Source organism: Syzygium oleosum, unplaced genomic scaffold, assembly GCF_021117445.2.
Source record: "Syzygium oleosum isolate NSW1041296 unplaced genomic scaffold, Sole_v2.1 Sole_v2.02, whole genome shotgun sequence".
Lineage (NCBI taxonomy): Eukaryota > Viridiplantae > Streptophyta > Magnoliopsida > Myrtales > Myrtaceae > Syzygium > Syzygium oleosum.
Window position 1 is genome coordinate 4,484,015 of NW_026607486.1, and position 18,612 is coordinate 4,502,626.

At 40.6% G+C, this 18,612-nt stretch overlaps 2 protein-coding genes across 9 annotated transcripts; both read right to left on the minus strand.

Annotated features, from left to right (window-relative positions):
• Nucleotides 1-2,571: 2,571 nt before the first annotated feature.
• Nucleotides 2,572-8,130, minus strand: LOC115666964 (vacuolar protein sorting-associated protein 9A-like). Its single transcript, XM_030588612.2, has 5 exons — nucleotides 7,782-8,130; nucleotides 6,982-7,129; nucleotides 5,679-5,849; nucleotides 5,249-5,428; nucleotides 2,572-3,734 (listed from the first exon to the last, which is right to left on the minus strand). The coding sequence occupies exons 1-5, from the start codon at nucleotides 7,871-7,873 to the stop codon at nucleotides 2,928-2,930; spliced, it is 1,398 nt and encodes a 465-aa protein (XP_030444472.1). The 5' UTR covers nucleotides 7,874-8,130; the 3' UTR covers nucleotides 2,572-2,927.
• Nucleotides 8,131-9,404: 1,274 nt separating this feature from the next.
• Nucleotides 9,405-13,961, minus strand: LOC115666920 (beta-1,3-galactosyltransferase 7-like). Of its 8 annotated transcripts, none has more exons than XM_030588579.2 (11): nucleotides 13,773-13,961; nucleotides 13,462-13,558; nucleotides 13,263-13,318; nucleotides 12,975-13,159; nucleotides 12,812-12,875; nucleotides 11,676-11,748; nucleotides 11,470-11,590; nucleotides 11,286-11,373; nucleotides 11,075-11,200; nucleotides 10,345-10,454; nucleotides 9,405-10,066 (listed from the first exon to the last, which is right to left on the minus strand). In XM_030588579.2, exons 1-11 carry the CDS (start codon nucleotides 13,862-13,864, stop codon nucleotides 9,918-9,920), a joined length of 1,161 nt encoding a protein of 386 aa, XP_030444439.1. In that variant the 5' UTR covers nucleotides 13,865-13,961; the 3' UTR covers nucleotides 9,405-9,917. The 8 variants fall into 8 exon arrangements, with proteins under 8 accessions (XP_030444439.1, XP_030444429.1, XP_030444434.1 ...); XM_030588569.2 differs by having other exon boundaries at nucleotides 12,975-13,168; XM_030588574.2 differs by having other exon boundaries at nucleotides 13,263-13,321.
• Nucleotides 13,962-18,612: the final 4,651 nt, after the last annotated feature.

Sequence of the window (18,612 nt, forward strand, 5' to 3'; positions counted from 1 at the left end):
TCAAAATGAGAGGAGTGGGTGAAGACCAATCGATCTCCTTTGGTCCATTAGGTACCGACCAAGCACATGCAGGTCACGTGCGGATAACATCTTGTCCGGGGCAACGGAGAAGTACATATCTTTGCTGATATCGGCCGACACGTAGCGTGTGTCTGCACGTGGGTGGCACGTGAAAGGTGGATTTGGTAATCTCCCTTTCGCCATCACTCACCAAAAAAAAAGTTGCATACCCAAAATTAGATGAAAAAAAAAAAGTACTTCTATTATTAAGCGTTATAGCCCTGGAGAATTCCTCTTAATAACTGGGTTGATATTTTTTTTCTTTTATACTTATTGGATAGCGCATAAGGTATTCAAATCTTTAACTCGATATCTTCATAAATGCATACTAATTGTGGAGATTAATCGTTTAGACGACCATATTTTTTAGGCACGAAATCTTTACTTGTGATTCGTGAATGATTAATCAACGTGAGACCTCGGAAAACAATTTTGTTTATCTTCCAAACGGATTTACCTACGACAAATTAGTCCTAGAGAATAATTACATTCAAATCGAGATGGTCTCGTCACAAATTCGCGAAAATAATAATCTGTGTTCTTCTTGTTCTGAGTAAACAAGAAGTCAAGAAAGTATCCATTCACATAAAGAAAGCAAGGAGTGAAGTTAAGAGTGACACCGTCAATGTCGGAATCATCAGAAGATGCCATGGTTTTGTGCATTGCCACACATGCTTCACGATTAAGCAATTATACGTGGAAGACACAGTTGTCGTTTTATAATTGAAAAATCGCAGGTTGTGGAAGTCACCATTGATCTCTTACCCATCCAAGTGTCTCTTTTTGCTGTTTCTTTTGGCTTAAGGTTAACCTTAAAGAAAGGGGGGGGGGGGGGGGTACTGCTATGTCGAAGTTGATGCATAGGAGAAGGTGGCCTCCCATTGCCACGGCCAGAGATTGTCTTGGCACAGCATGACATGCTTGTCTGTGGCTTGCAACACCCCCTTCTTTCTAAATCATTAAAGTTCCCAAATAATAAAGAAACAGAGGAAACCCTAGACCCATCTCTCTCTCCCTCTCTCTCTCACATCCACTGCTGATACAAAGCACAAGAAATAGGGTTTTTACCTGCCAGTTGGTATGCCCGGTTATGCAAGGGCAATGACAAGTCAAATTAAGAAGGGCCACATCCCCCCAGATCCAGAAAATCACCCCCCAAGAGGACACTCCCCCTTTTAAAAATAGTACCACTTTTGGGGTGCACTGCAGGCTGTCCCAACACACAGAATAACTCGAATCTTGATCCCCAGTTCTTAGGTGATGTCACCTGTATAAGCACTACGTGGTTCAAGGAATTTGAGAAATAAGAAAATGCAAGCTAGCTGCGCGAGAGAATACATTGGGCGACCGCATAACAACGAGGGGATAAGGACAAGGGTAATGGGTGTCATCTCCAGTCGAGCTTCGCCTTTTTTTCAAAGTGTAAAGGGGAAGTTTCTTCGAAAGAGAGAAAGATGAGTACCTAAGGTCCTCATGTGTTTGTCTGTTGGGGAGGCCTTTTGCACGTTCCTCTTGATGGGAATTATTAGTCAACTTCCGTTATTTCGAGCAATGCGAATGTCTTTTCGCGGAAATATGTAGGTCCGCGTGACATTATTTTCCTGGACGTGGTTCGCCATCAAAAGCACGTCGATCACGACCGTCGGCGATGACGAGACTGTTGATCCTACGGCCATCATGCTGTCTGGTTTCTCTTAGGTCTAGTAAAAAAAGTACGGAATTATTTAAAAAGGAAATGCAGTTTTAAGTTCAAACGGAAAGTTAAGGCATTAAGTGGTGGAGGTAGGTTCTTTGGCGAAAAAGAAAAGAAATCAATAAAAAGATTGGTGAAAGAGAGTTGAGCTTAGTGGTTGCCAGGGTTTGATAGTGTCAAGATAGTCTTACAACAGAAAAAGTACTAAAAAATGCACAGAAACTGGTGACGTGTCAGTCTCATCTGCAAAACTACATGATCATCTGGCTTGTTTCAGAATGCAGAAGCCCTGCTTAAGAATAAAGACAGCATGCAAAATGCAATGTGAGGTGCCAAATTTGATGCAACTTCACGACTTCGCGTGATACTGATGAAGCAAATCCATGAACCGGCATTTTTCAGTGTGCAATTCCTTGATTTTCTGTGAAACCACACTAAAATGTGAGTAATTTATTTCTTCACAAGTTAGCTTACTAGCCTTCAACCGACAAATGATCGCACTTTGTATCAGAATCCTCGAAAACATATTGCCCTATTCTGAAAAGAGGATTGAGAAACATGAATTCCCTTCAAATATCTTCCTTCGGGATCTCTGGCTTATAACTTCCTGCAGTAATAACCTGAATGACCAGAATTTACCGAGAGATTCATTCTTACCTCTACATTCCCTCAACACATGAAATATAAAATTTGTATCCATTCTTATCACGGATCATACCAAAAATCTTTTTATGACTATGCAGGCCAGAATTTACTAAAATCCTTACGTGGTCAATACAAGGCACAATTCAAGAACAAAGAATCACAGGTGCGGAACATTGAAGCAAACATTGATCTTGAAACTCTGATCAAGAGCGGAATATCCACATCTATCACACGAATCAAAATGCACATTGAACTATCACCTATCCATCACTGTAACCTGCTGAAAATTTTTTTGCAAGTGGTAAAGGAAGACGTGAGCTAAATTTGACGACGAGGGAGTGATGTAGATGCTCTTTAGATCATTCCTCATTCCCTTAAACAGGACTGATCGACTGCTAAATTCTACCAGAGGACAGGAATTAACCTAACATCTTGTCCATTGTCCCAAATATATGACCTCCGTAGGGCAGTGTTCTCTACCTAAGAAACATATGAAATGGACCAAAAAAAAAAAAGAAGACTTGACCTATCATTGGGATGTCTCGCTAACAGGGTTGCCTTGTGGCTCCAATGGCTCATTTGGCGGCGACTTTGAAACAAGACTCTCCTCTTCGAGGAAGGAAACTCTATCATCTGTCCTATCTGTATCTTCTTGTGGCTCAGAGTGTATATCATGAGATTTCTTCGCTGTTTCCGTTTGGTTTGGGCCTCCGGTTTGTAATTTGAAAGGAATTTGTGGGTTGGAAACACTCATCCCTTTGGAAAGGCAAATGTACTTGAAAACTATCCTCTTGTAATTACTTAGCAGGTCTTCAACATCATTTACTGTCAAATCACCAGCCTGGGCAAATAAGTATGGGAACTCCTGAAAGGTTTTACTCACCTGATCCTCCTTCAACAGTATAGCTGCCCCCTTATTCTCCAAATCCGAGAGGGATGGAATTTTTTCCATCGATGCCTGATTACTTGTATATGGTACTGACTTTGTCTTCAGTTTCGTTTCAGATGTTTTGGGTGGTGTTGCAGGAATTCTGTAAGAACCTTGATTTCTCGTTGCCATCTGTTCTGCTCTTGGCGCATAATCACCAGCGCTATCAGTTCTATTAGAGAGACCATCGGCATCAATAGAAAGCCCAGATAAAAGAGCTCGAGCAGATTCCATGTTGCTCAAGAACTCAGTTTCGTCCATTGAAAGTGCTTTTGCATCAATGTTTGAGATGAAGGACTCTGCGGAGAGCATGTTTGTAAAAAAATAAGCTGCTTCAGCAACTAATCGAGATTGTCGTCTGTATCTTTGTATATACAACAAATTTGAGTGCAGTTGCGGGGGGCTTGCCTGCATGGGATGTATACAAGGGCAGATTATACATGAGAATAATTTCAGCAATAAGCAGATAAAGCAGCATCCCAAAATACTCGTATCCCCAAAAAAATTAGAATAAAATTTGAAGCCATGAAACTACTTAATCTTTCCAAAATTTCCATCGTCTCTAGGCTTCATTCAAAACCTGGGGTCTGTGCCCCATATATACATTGGAAGATCAATTTTTCCTTTTGGGAAAATCAGAAAAGAATTTGGACTATCACCAATTATGTAAAAACACCAGCATTTTTATAAACAACAGATAGAAATCCTCAAAATGGCTGGCCAACGAACTTCTATGGAACATGTTCAAAGACAAAGTAATAGTGTCAACATATGTGATTATTCCACATAAAAAAAAACATGATTGTTCGAATAATAAATGTCTCATTAACGAAATATGTAGAACTACTTGCAGGTTAGATATGCACCAGACGGTATCTAAACTACAGTACTGCCCCCCCTCAATTTCGCTTAAATTGCAAGATTACTCCTAATATTCCCAAATCAATACAACATTGCTATCCTCATTTTGAGCCTAGTAAAATGTTCTTTTTAATATATAAATGCACTTTCTTTAGCGTGAGCCAGCTGAGACTGATGAAGTGGCTATCATAATTTCCAGTTGCCCACCTAATTTGCCACATAGGAATACATATCAGCAAAGCCGAGATGAAATATGTCTACTTCATCAGTCTGAGCCACTGGGTTGAAAAGCTAATACTTCAGGCTGCCTCAGCATCTGATGCCTTGACAATGACTCGCGGGGAGTGAAATGTCCACTAAAATACGGTGTCCATTAGTTTGGGCCAAAGTCAGAGACATGACGGTAATTTATCTTAACATTCGGAAACATCAAGTTTCGCTCCTCCATAGGCTGAAGGTTATCCATATTATCCATCTAAACGCCTCAATGAGGCAGAGGACTGTGGGCTTATGGTGGTCCAGCCTTACCAAGACCCAAGATCCCCTTCCCAACTTACCTATAAACATCCAAAGAAAGAGTTCCACACCATCATTGTAATTAAGATTCTCTTCATTCAGAAGATTGAAGAAACTAACCAACATTGCCTGTCAGTCTTGCATCCAAAGCTCTGGCATTTCATCAGCAGAAATGTTTACCAATGACCAGCAAACCACAGTATGTGAAGGACTCTAGAATGACGATCAAAGCCAACACTTCTCCTTTCACTATCTAGACTGTGGAGTAGATTATTACAAAACAATGGTATAGATTGTTGTCTGAGTATTACGATACACAATGCTAAAAGTAGTGAACAAGGCATCAGTGTTGCAAACCAGAAAAGTTACCACAAACTTCAAATCTGACATCATGTATATTATTCAGAATTTTGATATTTACCAATAAATCTGCCAATGAATTTAGATAAAAGAATTTGGATACAATGACAGAATTTGGATAAGCATTCAATATATCATGAGTCATAAAGAACAGGACAGGTATCTCAAATAGCGAGAACACGTACCTTAATGGTAACAAAAATTAGAACAGGGAGAAACTCATCAGCCCCTGGTGGATTCTCATTGGAAGCAATGGAAGCATTAATCAACAAGTTATTAATAACTTTGCAACAATTGAGGATGCACACTAGCTTGTCTCTTGGTGCCTTGCACATGTTGATCTTTTGTAGTTCTTTCTGAGCAAGCTGTCAATACCAAAGTAGAAGATTAGTCAGACTAAAAGATCTTTAGAAGATAATATCAGCAGCTAACCCATTCAAAACAAGATCTAAAGAAATGCATTTTCAGTACCAAAGTAGGAGTAGCCAGTTCATCTATTTATTGGCATAATTGTCAATGAGGTCCAAAGAGTTGACTGTCTAAAGTCTAACTTAAGGAAATAATCCAGAATTCCCTTAAACGAAACTGTTTAAGAAAGTGCATGTAGACACCCACCAGCCATGACGTTTCATTCTGAAAGGTCGGCGTGATGTCCAGATTTTCTGGCCGAATGAACTGTTGCACCAGGGCCATCTTCTCAGAAAGGTCATCATCAAGTTTAACATCATCTGGATGTGACGCAAACACACGGGAATACAATTTTGTCATTACATACTTCTCCAATCCCTGTATAGAAACAAGCCAGAGAAACAGGATGAAACCAGTCAAAATTCATCGACTGCCTATAGAATAATGAACTAGAATATCATGATGGAGAATTCTCAGCATGAACCACTAGATTAAAGTTCCAAGCAGTAATATTATTTCGACCACTTCCAAGCCTCGCTGCAAATGGCTTGAACCTTAAGCTGCATATATTTACTGCCGAGATAAAAAAGGGAAAAAGAGAGTAAAATCAACATAACCAGTTTATTTAATTCCAAGTATAGAAAATCTACTCCATTCTAAGGACAATACATTCCCATCCACCCAAAGCAACAGGCTGTTCGAGAGAAGTTCACCATTTTTATGAGGGTAAGCTCCCAGCTAATTCAGCAAATAGTGTTGAAATCTTCTAAAAGTCCAAGGGAAAAAAAGAAGTGGAGGAAGAATGTTGCGAAATTCCACAAATATGGACAGTGCTTCTATTTGCCTATTATACTTCTCTCATTTCTAGAAGCATCAGAAACTTCACAGACTCTACTTATCTCATCAAAGAATCATGTCCACGCCATATAAATCACTTACGTGGGTCCTTTCTATCAAACCATGGGATTTTATCATACCAGCTGCAAATGTATGTTCACAGTATCAGTTACCGTTCTCCAGATATCAACCTATCAATCCTGCTGAACTGCAACCACTATCGACACATGCTTTATCCCATTTCCCCTTTGGGGCTCTTTCCCTTCGCTTGTAGCACAATAAGAATTTGGGTGGCGGAGCAAGAAGCCACTTTTCAGGTATATCTTTATTTGTCGTCATTAATGGCGAAGTCAGCCTTTGTCCCCTACAAATTAGAATTTGCGTTGATACTCTAATGCCAATTTGCCCAGCCCAGAACTGCCTTCCCTTTCCACCTTAAAGACATGGTCCTAGGAAGCTAGTTGAGATTTTTTTTTTTTCATCGGCTAGTTGAGATTTGGAACATGTCTAATTGAGAGAATTTAGAATACCATTAACGACGGCAAAGTGGAGTGCTTTGTCTGGAGGCAACTTTAATGATCTCATGTATACATGCCTTCATGTAAAATAAGTATACAGGAAACAAAGTCAAAAAGCAATCTTCTGGGGAAAAATTGTTGTGATAGTGACTCACTTCACCAGCACTCTCCAGTTCCTCCTCTGAGCAACCCGCCCACAATGGATGATTCCTGAAGACTCCTTCCATATTCTTGAGAAATTCTTGTACAATGGCACTATCCCTTTCCGGATCCGGAGCATTGTTTATAAACGAGACAATGAAACTGCAAAAAGGAATGCACTTAGCTCACAGGTCAAGAACCTTCACATATTAATGTCAAAAAGAAGTACGGAAAATAAGGTTATCCGCATATGATCTAAAGGTCTTCTATTTTCGCGACTAGAAAAGGGGAAAGCTTCAAAATCAAAAAACTACATAATCCTTCATTGTGCCTGACTTGAAGAGTGGACTTTGATCGAGCAAAATCCTGATCATGCTCCAGCATCAGCAGTTTTTAACAACAAATTTTCAGAGTCAATCCACCTCATGTATCAGAACGCGCAAAAAGGTTCAATTGCTTCCGCAATTCCAGTTTTCTTGCTACGAATCCGATCCTTATCAAAAAAAATAAAAAAATTTATTCGCAACTTTCCGCTTTCAACATCGAGGCCCCTTTAGTAGACTAATCATCACGTGGTTAACTTCGGCTTTGGCTTCCAATTCAAACTAGAACTCGTCTCCAGAAGCACGGAATAGTGCTAAAAACCAAGCGAGAGCAGCCGACAACAAGAGAGAGCCCCCCCCTTCTCGCCGTTGACTCCGGCCCTCGGGATCAACGCCCCGGAAGCAGCAGCTGACGGAATCCCCCCCCGGCATCGAGGGAGACGGCGGAAAGCTAAGCGAATCGGAAACGGACGCCATGAAATCAAGCGCACCTCTTGATGGACTTGACGATGTCGGAAGCGGAGGGCTGGCGCATGCGCTCCAGGAAATCGTGCAGCCCCAGGACGACGTCGGCGTTCTCCATTGCCGGCGACCGAACCCCCAAAGCGACGCGAGCTCCGCTTGACTTTTTTCGCCTCTCCGCGATCGCTTCTCTTCTCCGCTGTCTATCTAACGCGCCGCGAGACGGCCGCTGCACTCGTCGGCTTCCATCGAAGGAGAGAGAGTGGGGGACGGAGATGCAGAAGAAGCTTGGGGAAGGTGGCGGTGGTGGTTGTGTGCCGTGCAGGACTGCGGCTGAACTGAAATAGTTTTTCCTCTCTTTTTTTTTATTTCCTTTTTTTGGTTTATGTTTTTGGAGCGTCTGATAAGTTATAATGGGGGACGACAGAAACAGCGACAGGGAGGGGAGACCGATTTTAGTTTTTTCTTCTTTTCTTTTGTTTTTTCAACAATTTGTGGAGTAATTTTTACGTTTGAAAAATATGTCTTTTATTCAGATGCTTCCCTTGGAAGACCTCAGAGGAAAGAAAAGCAAGAGAAATATTTCGAATTGCATAAACTTTCCTTTCTCTCCTTCTCGCAAAATATATTATAATTTATTTCACGCTCACGCCTCCCTTGCAGGGGCAAGCATTGGAATCGGACCGGACCGGCCGGAATTGGGCGGTTCCCTCAAGAATCGATCCACTTCTTGGATTTTTAAAATTTGGAATCGATGATTGTCGATCCGGCTCCTGGTTCCAGGTGTGGATCGAACCGCCGGATCGAACCGATATTTTTTTTTATTAATAAGTCAATGATACTTGATCATATTTTATTACACCTTTAGCGTCTTTCTATCGATATTTTTACGGATAAATGATCCAAAATACTAAAAAATAAGAGTTTAGGGAATAGGAAAAAAAAATTACCACCAATTTTTAGACTCACCCGAGAATCGGACTAATCAGTCCGATCCAATTCTATAACTAAGTGAGCCGATTCCACAAACTAGGAAGCAATCTACCTGAAATCAATTATCTCTACTTTCTTTCCTTTCCTTCCGTTCCCATCCCTTTCCCCCTCCCCAACAAAGCAAAGTTAGAATCGGGGCAAAATCAGATATTTAAAGATTGGAACAATTTCATTTTCGATCTTTTATAATTTATGTGAATTATGCAAGTAAATTCTACAACTCTTAATCGGTACAATCATATCGAGACAAAATCCGATATTTTCTTCGCGACATTAGTCCAGTATTCGATGTAGTCCGACTAATCAGAGACCCAATCCGACGGAAATCATGAACAGTGATTGATTTGACTCAATTAAAGACTTTCTGTTTGGCTTGTTTTAATATTAAAATTCTTTCTTATTCCTTTCTATGTTTTATACAGAGAAGAACATTCTGCCCCGCCGGTGCCGGCTTTGGGGAAGGTGACGTCTTAACAAGCAGGGTCCTTCACTTAGAGACTCCGTATACATTTCATTTGTTGAAGATGCTTTTTGGCCCTCATCTGTTGCTAGTGAAGTGTTCCCATCACGTTTGGTAGCTCACTTCAGCTGGAATACTGGGAATTTCACAATCTTGACCAACTTCGAGCGCACGCAAACATAGTCCACCCAGGAAAAAATGCAAGGAAAATCTTGACATTTCCATTTCAGCTGTAAGAAGAAAAAACCGACACAATGATGCAAAGCAATTCACTTGACTTCCTTTTGAACAAAAACAAAATCAGTTCCCGAAATTCTGCCAGGGGGTCAAAAACATGGGACCCAGGCGTGTAATATCCTAAAAGCCTAAGTTACACTTCACTAAAGTGGGAAAAATAAACAAATAATTTCACGTAAAAGTAACCATATATCACCCCAAAATCTAAGTGGGATCAATCTTCCTAGCCCACGAACATGCAGCAAACAAGCACTGCGACGACATTTTCCAGCTCGATAACACAGCTGCAACCGCCTCCTTCGGACCACACATGTGCATAAAATATGTTGCGACCCCGGCAAGAAAATCTCTTCTCCGCAAGTTGCATGCTCGATTAACTTGCAAAAGTGCCTCCGTTACTTCAGTGCGCACCGTGTTTTAAATGATTATGCACTTCTCTTTTACCCAACATACTATCCGCTGCTACAACTCTACATCAAATTAAAGCATCCCAGACAGCTCCATCCCCTTCGCCGCACCTTCTGTGGACATCTTTAATCTTCTCCACTGACTTGCAAATACCACTACAACTCCAGTCAAATGAAGCAATGCACACATTGCCAGCCTGTGCCTTCCATTCACAATCTGATGCAGCAGAAGCTTTATGTTAACAAAGAAGAAATTATGAGAACCCTAAAACTTTGGCATTACATTACAACATCAAACCCCAGGGCATGTTTCCCATCTCCAATTTCAAAACATGTCAAAGATTGAGACTTGTGGTCTGCATACAACAGATGGCTAAAAACTATTGCAAACTTTCAGTTACATGATTACAGTAGCAGTGATGCTATCATCTAGAGGTTGAAAGTATGTGCCTTTCTCTGATCTTACAAGTCTTTCTGTGAGATACGTATATTTACCTGGTGGAGTCCCACAACACATGTTGCGGTCATCAATGTGCTCAACTTCAAGACCAATAAACCATGATCCAAGCGACACATCTTCATTGGCATACTTGTGCAATATGGGCCTGCAATCACAATCCAGACCAACTCTTATTTCACAATCTTCTGAAATGCCCAATCCACCACATGCACTCAGTACCTCAAGGGACCAAAGTTCTCTAATCTTGATTGTAATTAGATAAAATCATAATAATCCAACACCAAGACTAAAGCTTTGAACAAATTCAATGTTCTATTCTGGTATGAAAACAGAAGGGAAAAGTCAATACAGATACTTGATTCGCAATCAAGATCAGTGATAAATTTTCAATGAAATAATGATGCCAAGGAACGGTCCTTCTGCACACATAATCCGAATTTTTCTAATTACGTAAATCTTCTGAATAGTAGTTAAAAAATTTACCGATAATGTCCTACAAAAGAATGATTTCTTATATTCAGGCTCATTTGTTGAGAGGAATGGATAGACAACTTCTTAATAAATCCATCAGCACCCCAGTCAAGAGGTTGGGCACGAAGAGAGTTTTACAATTACATCAATATACTAAATGTCAAATATCATTTTAGTTATAAAAGAGTGAAAATCTATTAGAAAGTCTGAAAGCAAGTGATGTCTACTGAAGATTAAAAAGGATGTTGTGTAAATAGCAATCAGTCAAAACCCAGATTAAATTGTACTCCTTACTGGTTGATTGAGATGTAGGTAGCCAGATCCTTTGAGATGGCATAGATCTGTCCCGTTGCATGGCGGAAATACTTATTACCTTCCTCTCCAAATTTCCAGTACTCTGGTTCATGATACTTGACGTTCCTATGAAACACAGAGAAGTGTAAATAAGAAAGAAAATGCAGGCTTGACACTGATACTTCTCAAGTTAAAAGATCTAAAAAGGTACTTTTGAGAAAGCACAGGTCCAGATTTCATGCAGCCAATATAAACCCTCGGCTTTGAACGATGCCGGGCAAGTGTTGTCGCCAGCATACCTACGAAGTAAGCACGCGCTAAATAGAGTTTGAACAATAATGACAGGAGTTAAGTGAAAAATGATAAGCAATGAAACTAACTGGAGTAGCTCATACCCAAATTAACGTGGACATCATCATCCACCTTGATATAATAATCAGCATCCCACATAGCAACAGCAGTGGAAAAGAAGATTTTTGTTTTTGCAGATAATTCATGATATCCTTCCACATGTTCCTAAAGGAAGAAAGGTCGTATTATAGAAGACCAAATTTACGAACAAGTTATCAGATTTCCAGCAGCAAAACTGTGGCTTTCTTACCAGCCTTAGGAAGTCTTTGTGCTGAGCATCTTCTGAGTCAATTGCTCGATCTAAAATGCTATTTGATGTCGCACTGGATTCATAAAGCGGTCATAGTTAGATTCAGAAATCCAATGAAGTCATTGCTCAGCGAAATGGGAACTGCATTAAGGATTGCAAATACTGCTGATTATAAGCTACTCTACTTTTAGATACACAGCAACGGAAATTCCAGTAATCGGAGTTTCTGCAATGCCAGAATTACTCCAAAATGAATACAAAGTGCAACTAAATATATGTCAGTTTAAGGTTCAAAACTATTCTCCTATACTTTCCATCTTAAACCACAAGCCTGACATATGCATCCCCCCTCTAATTCACCAAAATCTAGCTGGAATTTCTTCAACCAAGGTTGTGAAAACAAAAGGTAAAAAAGTAAAGACCTACTAATTTAATATCTAAAATTGCTGATGAACAAATTCCCAATTTCATTCTTGTGTATATGATGTTTTCATTCCTGTGCATAGTGGTGTGAAAGAAGTAAGTTATGCACAACAAACACTGACTATTCTCACAGGTCCTTCCCCAGAGACCTTTCCCCTTTTTAACTCTGTAGCTTCGAATTTCCATTGCATAAACATTTTAAAATTCGTAAAATGCGTTCATTTGTCTAATAAAAGAGAGCTTTAGAAAGAGAACTACCTATGCTTGTCTCTCATCAAAGAAATTTCATTTACGGCTTTTGCCAATTGTTGGCAGAACACGGCACTTGCAACTTGCGAGAGAGTTGTTTGTAAAGGTCTCATATGCATCCATCATTGAACAGGCAACGGAGCATTACAAAAATGAAAAAACAAGATAATCTTATCGTTGGTCAGGACATTGCGTCGAGGTAATTCAAAAGAAGCACTATGGAAGACCAAAGGATGTTACTCTTAATTTTGCAAGTTAAATTATGTAGATTATGGGGATTCAAGAAATCCTGAATTACTATGTTGGCACTCACAGCTTTATTAGAGCGTGCATGTACGAAGGAACTCGTTACACAAAACTCCGCTCTCGTATTCCATCTAGAAAAAAATGTCTAGTCATTACTCACAGCATTTCACATGGTATAATGCTAAGCATGTATGCCAATAGGGAGGGGAATAACTGACCTATGTCCAATCATGAACCGTACAACAATCCCTTTCTCGCGCTCCAACTGAAGAAGCTTCTCTCCTAATCAATCGCGACCACATTCGAATCATTAGACAACAAAAACATACGACGAGGTAACATCAGCCAACCCGACAACGAGTTCTACTAGAATTCTAATACCTTGAGGCATCCAAGTCTCCCTGACAGAATCCCGCCGCTTCCTACTACTGAATGCTGTGTTAATTCCGATGACCATGAACATTTTCTTCGTCGCCTTCTGATCACCCGATCCACTCCCCAATTCCATTGAACTCCTAGAAGCAGCTAGTTCCATCTGAAGCGACTCGATCGACTTGTCCAGAGATCTATCCGGCCTCCACAAGAATTTCAAAAGAAGCAAACGACTTAGGAACGAAATCTCAAATCGAGACTTTTCAACAGCTCAAAAACCTCAGCCATGACACTCACTGGATAGCTTCGTGAGTTTTGTGCACTTGCTGCATCACATCCTTATCATCTGCAGGCTTCTGGCACGCAAAAAAAAAAAAAAAAAGAGTTAAAGTCTCGACGTTAACGCCAGCTTAAAGCTAAACTAAGCTCGAACTCAAATCCGCACACGCCCGGACACAGTTCACCGCCACGAAACATACAGCAACAGAACCTTCACCTTCTTCGATTCGCAATCCTCCGAAAGCATCCTCATCTCCTGCTCCCGCCGCGCCCGCGACACGAGCTGGCCACTCGACTCGGGCGGAGACCACATCCTGCGGGCACGATTTCCCCGAATCATCAAAAAACACTACCGCGACACCGGACCTGCTCTGAACACCGATCGCACGCTCGAATCGAGCTCCCTCAAATAACAACACATCGCGGCCGCCGCCGCCGCCGAGATCAAACGACCGCACGGCGCGGGCGCCGGCACGTAGAGATCACGGCAATCGGCGCCCCGGGGGGGGGATCGAGAAGAGCACGGACCTGTCGGAGAAGAGGATGCCGAGGAGGAAGAAGGAGACGCAGAAGATCGGAATCCACTTGGCGGAGATCCTGCTGCCGCCGCGGCTCTTCATGGCGAGCGCGTGAGGGAGAGAATTGAATTGAATTGAATTGAACTGAACTGAAAATTTCAAACGGAGGAGAAGATGATGAAGAAGAGGAGGCGATGTTGTTGTTACTAATTCTTTTTGGACTTTGTATTTATGGGAGAGCGGGCGGAGCAGCAAGCGCGTGGACCGTCAAACTTGGGACTCTGGGTTAGGCAAATGCCGTGGAAAATCAGAATATTTTGGTTTTTTATTCTGTAATTTTATTCTTTTTTTTCTCTTTTTTATTATTATTATTTTTGGTCAAATTTAATATTTTCTTTATTTTGGGAGGGGGGGAATGTTTGTGGGCCTGTTGGATGGGGGGGTTTGATGCGATTTGTTGTCTCGGTCTCCTGCGCCAGCGGCGTGAGGTTCACGTCGACGACTTGGATGCACGAGTCACGCCTCGAGTCATGGCCGAGAAAATACATAGAAGGATAAGCGTGCATCGGAAAAAGCGCGAGTATATCAATTCGGCTGCGCATGACAACTTGCCAAACAGTGTTTGATTCTGTTCTTTTGTTCCCAGAATCAGTTTGGGAACAGAAATGCGTTTGTTTAATTTTTTGATTCTGGGCACAATTTTATCAGAAATTGTTCCCAGAATCAGTTTTGGAGCAGAATCAAGAATAAAAAAAAAGTAGCTTCTTGATTGTGGGAACAATTTTGAGAATCAATTTTTTTTTCTTCTTCCTTTTCTTGGTTTTTAATTTAGCTTCTAATGTCCGGCCCGAGGACCGCCCTCGCCGGATCTGACGAGAATAAAATATTTTAATAAAAAATATTATTAATAAAAAATATTTTACCGGCCATGGCCGGCGACCAGGCCATGGCCATAAAAAAGAAAAAAATATATTTTTAATAAAAATATTTTAATAAAAAAAATTATTAATAAAAAAAATATTTTACCTGCCATAGCCGGTGACCAGGCCATGGCAAAAAAAGAAAAAATATATATATTTTTAATAAAAATATTTTAATAAAAAAAATATTTTACCGGCCATGGCCAGCGACCAGGCCATGGCCAAAAAAAATAAAAATGTATATTTTTAATAAAAAAAATTTAATAAAAAAATATTTTACAGGCCATGGCCGGCGATCAGGCCATGGCCAAAAAAAAGAAAAATATATATTTTTAATAAAAATATTTTACCAGCCATGGCCGGCGACCAGGCCATGGCCAAAAAAAATAAATATATTTTTAATAAAAAATATTGTTAATAAAAAAATATTTTACCTGCCATGGCCGGCGACCAGGCCATGGCCCAAAAAAATAAAAATGTATATATTTTAATAAAAAATATTATTAATAAAAAAAATGTTTTACCGGCCATGGCCGGCAACCAGGCCATGGCAAAAAAAAATAAAAATATATTTTTTTAATAAAAATATTTTAATAAAAAATATTATTAATAAAAAAAATATTTTACCGGTCATGGCTGGCGACCAAGCCATGGCCAAAAAAAGAAAAAATAATTTTAATAAAAATATTATTAATAAAAAAAATATTTTACCGGTCATGGCCGGCGAGCAAGCTATGGCCAAGGAGGAGGAAAAGAAAAAAAAAAAGAAAAAAAAGAAAGAAATATTAAAATATTTTAAAATATTATTAATAAAAAGAAATTTTGTAGCGTTACCAAACGCATTTCTGTTCTTTTTCTATTCCAGGGATGGAATTTTGGGCCGTTAACAAACGCCTTAAAATGCTCAGAATCAATTCCGGGCACAGAATAAAAAAGAATCATTTCTGAGCAGAATCTGTTTCCGGGCACAGAATCGTTGTCATGCGCAGCCTTCGTGATAAGTTCATCTGAAGCCCTAATACTTATCATGAGAGTGTAATCGAACTTTAAGACTTTCAAAAAATACAATCGACAGAAGGACTTGATTTGATCGATTTCATAGATTTTAGGACTTAATTGCACCATTTGAAAAGTTTTAGAGTTCGATTGCGCTTTTATAATAAATTTTAGAATTTTATTGCACTTTTTTAAAGTTTCAGAACTCAATTACACTCTCGTGATAAATTTTAGGAATGCCCTTATCCCAAATTTATATATATTCATTATTTTTTCCTTTTTTATTATTCACTTTATTAGTTAAATTCTGGCGCTCCCTTGCCTATTATTTTTCATTTGATTAGATTTTTGCAGCCGACCCATTTTGGTTCTTCTTTTAACTTTAAAAATTCCAAGACTTTTACGATTCAAAATGATGATATAAATATTTACTTTTTGTTCGTGGTTTTTTTTTATATTATCTAATATTTTAAATTTCGATGAGAAGTGAAAAAGTACTTTATAATTAAACTTAATTCGAAACAAACAAACGCGGATTGATTCGGTTTTAAGAATTCTAATCGAACTCTGATAAGTACTCACGAAAAGATAACCACTCGCAGTTTCACGTAAGGACACATTACCGCCGTTCTCTAGCTACCTGATTTCTTTTCGTAAGCTTTAAAGTTCAATTTGCCGTGTGAAAAGTTTTCATAATTCACACATTACTCAATCTTATTCACACTTTCATTTGCACATTTTTTTTTTGGGTGTCGATGTCGATCAAAAGATTTTGCATTGCAAAAAAAAGGCATGAAAGTAACGCGTTTTTAAGACGTAGTTATTTACACGTAGAATCTCATTAAGTGTCTCGGGATAACTGCTCCTTGCGCATTCTGATCGTTCATATCATTACTAGATGTAATGAACCTCACGCCGTACCGGTTAAGAGCGATACTTTCATAAAGCCCGAAATTAAGTTAACAAAATATAATTCCTAGGAAAAATCTAATCCTATTAAAGATTGAAAACTGTTATCACCCCGCTATAGATTCTATCGGCATCCTGCGATATTTCAAATTCAAGAAGCTCAACTTGATTGCGTGACAAACACGTGCAATCTCGAAATCTCAAGAGACAATTTTGGCAGACTATAGAAACTAACTGGGAAAATTACCAAAAAAGTCCTAAACCTTTTGTAATTGTGCCAATTCAGTTATAAACCTTTTTTTTGTCAATTCAGTCCTCAACCTTTTGTAATTATGTTAATTCAGTCCATCCGTCCGGCGCTAACGTGGACGCCGGCGGCTGACGTGGCAATTTTTAATAATTTTTTTTATTATTTTTCGAATTTTTTTTTTTCGCCTATCTTTTTCCCGGTCGCCAGTCTAGCGACCGGCAAGAGGTTGAGGCCGGCAAGGTCCACCTCGCCGGCCATGGGCGAGGCTAGCCCTCGCCAGCATTGGCAAGGGCCAGCCTCGCCGTCGTCGGGCGAGGTCGACCTCGCCATGGCCAGGGCGAGGTCGACCTCGCCGTCGCCATGGCCGGGCGAGGTCGACCTCGCCAGATCTGGGCGGCCTCGCCGTCGCCGGGCGAGGTCGAGCCTCGCCATGGCCGGGTGAGGTCGAGCTCACCAGGCGACGGCGAGGTCTTGCCAGATCTGGGCGGCCTCGCCGGCCTCAGTCTCTCGCCGGTCGCCGGACCGGCGACCGGGGAAGAAGATAGGCAAAAAAAAAAAAGAAAGAGAAAAAAATATAAAAAAATTCGAAAAATAATAAAAAAAAATTATTAAAAATTGCCACGTCAGTCGGCCGGCGTCAATGTCAGCGTCGGCCGGCCAAAAGTGACCGGATGGACTGAATTGGCACAATTGCAAAAGGTTTATGACTGAATTGGCAAAAAAAAAAGATTTCGGATTGAATTGGCATAATTGCAAAAGGTTTGGGACTTTTTGGTAATTTTCCCGAAACTAACTTATGCGCACATGAAGTTGTAAGAATACTGTTTTGACATGTTATCTAATGAGATGGGACGACCAAATTGAACAAAGTTCGGCATCTTATTAAATTCCGAAATCAATTCACTTAGCGGTCCACCTCGTGGCCCTTTGGTCCCTGGGATTGACCTTAACGTCTAACGATTCAAACTCGTGGTCGTGATTTCCGCTACGTTAAGTATACTAGCCTATGCATAACTAGAACATATAGCCTTAGGCATTGATCCGAAACGTGTTGCTGATTGATCGATCGACGCGTCCTTAGCGGCCTTGGTTTTGGACGTACACGAGCTAGCACACAAGGTCAACGATGTACTTGCATTCGCGTCACGCAGTACTGAACGACGGTGTGATTAAGTCCAATCCCACCAAACACGTGCTTTAGTATGATCCCCACATAATTATTGCCGGTTCCACAGGTCGTTAACCATTGCACTCGCAGCCGCCGCAAGTAACGAGTGGGCCTTGGCGGCCCGTGTGATGTCGCTCGTGCACAGGATTGCTCCCGCGTGATGAGTTTCATTAGGCACGGGTACGAGTTTGCTCTAGGCCTATCCGGTACACAGGGCGAGCGACCTTGCGAACGATCGGTGTGTGAGTGAATATGTAGGTCGACCTCATTCACGGTGTACGAGCGAGCATTCAGACTAATGACTTATGAGTTTGTTGGCCCAAGGTTAGTTCACATGCTAACTAAAGGGATTTGGGTTCACAGAATGTCCACAATTGAATTCCTAACGGCTTGGTTCGACTCCATTCGAGCCTAACAACCCAAAAGAGAGCTCAAAAGGTAATATTCGAGAGTAGATTCCCAATTTAATTATCGAGGGTATCCACCGGGTCTTGTGCAATTTGGAAACCGCCTTGAGCCGGCCTAGTTGGTCCGATTCCAAGCCGATTTCGAGAAGAACCGAGCTAACTATCGGGTCCGAAACCTTGGAATCAATCCCTCGTCATCC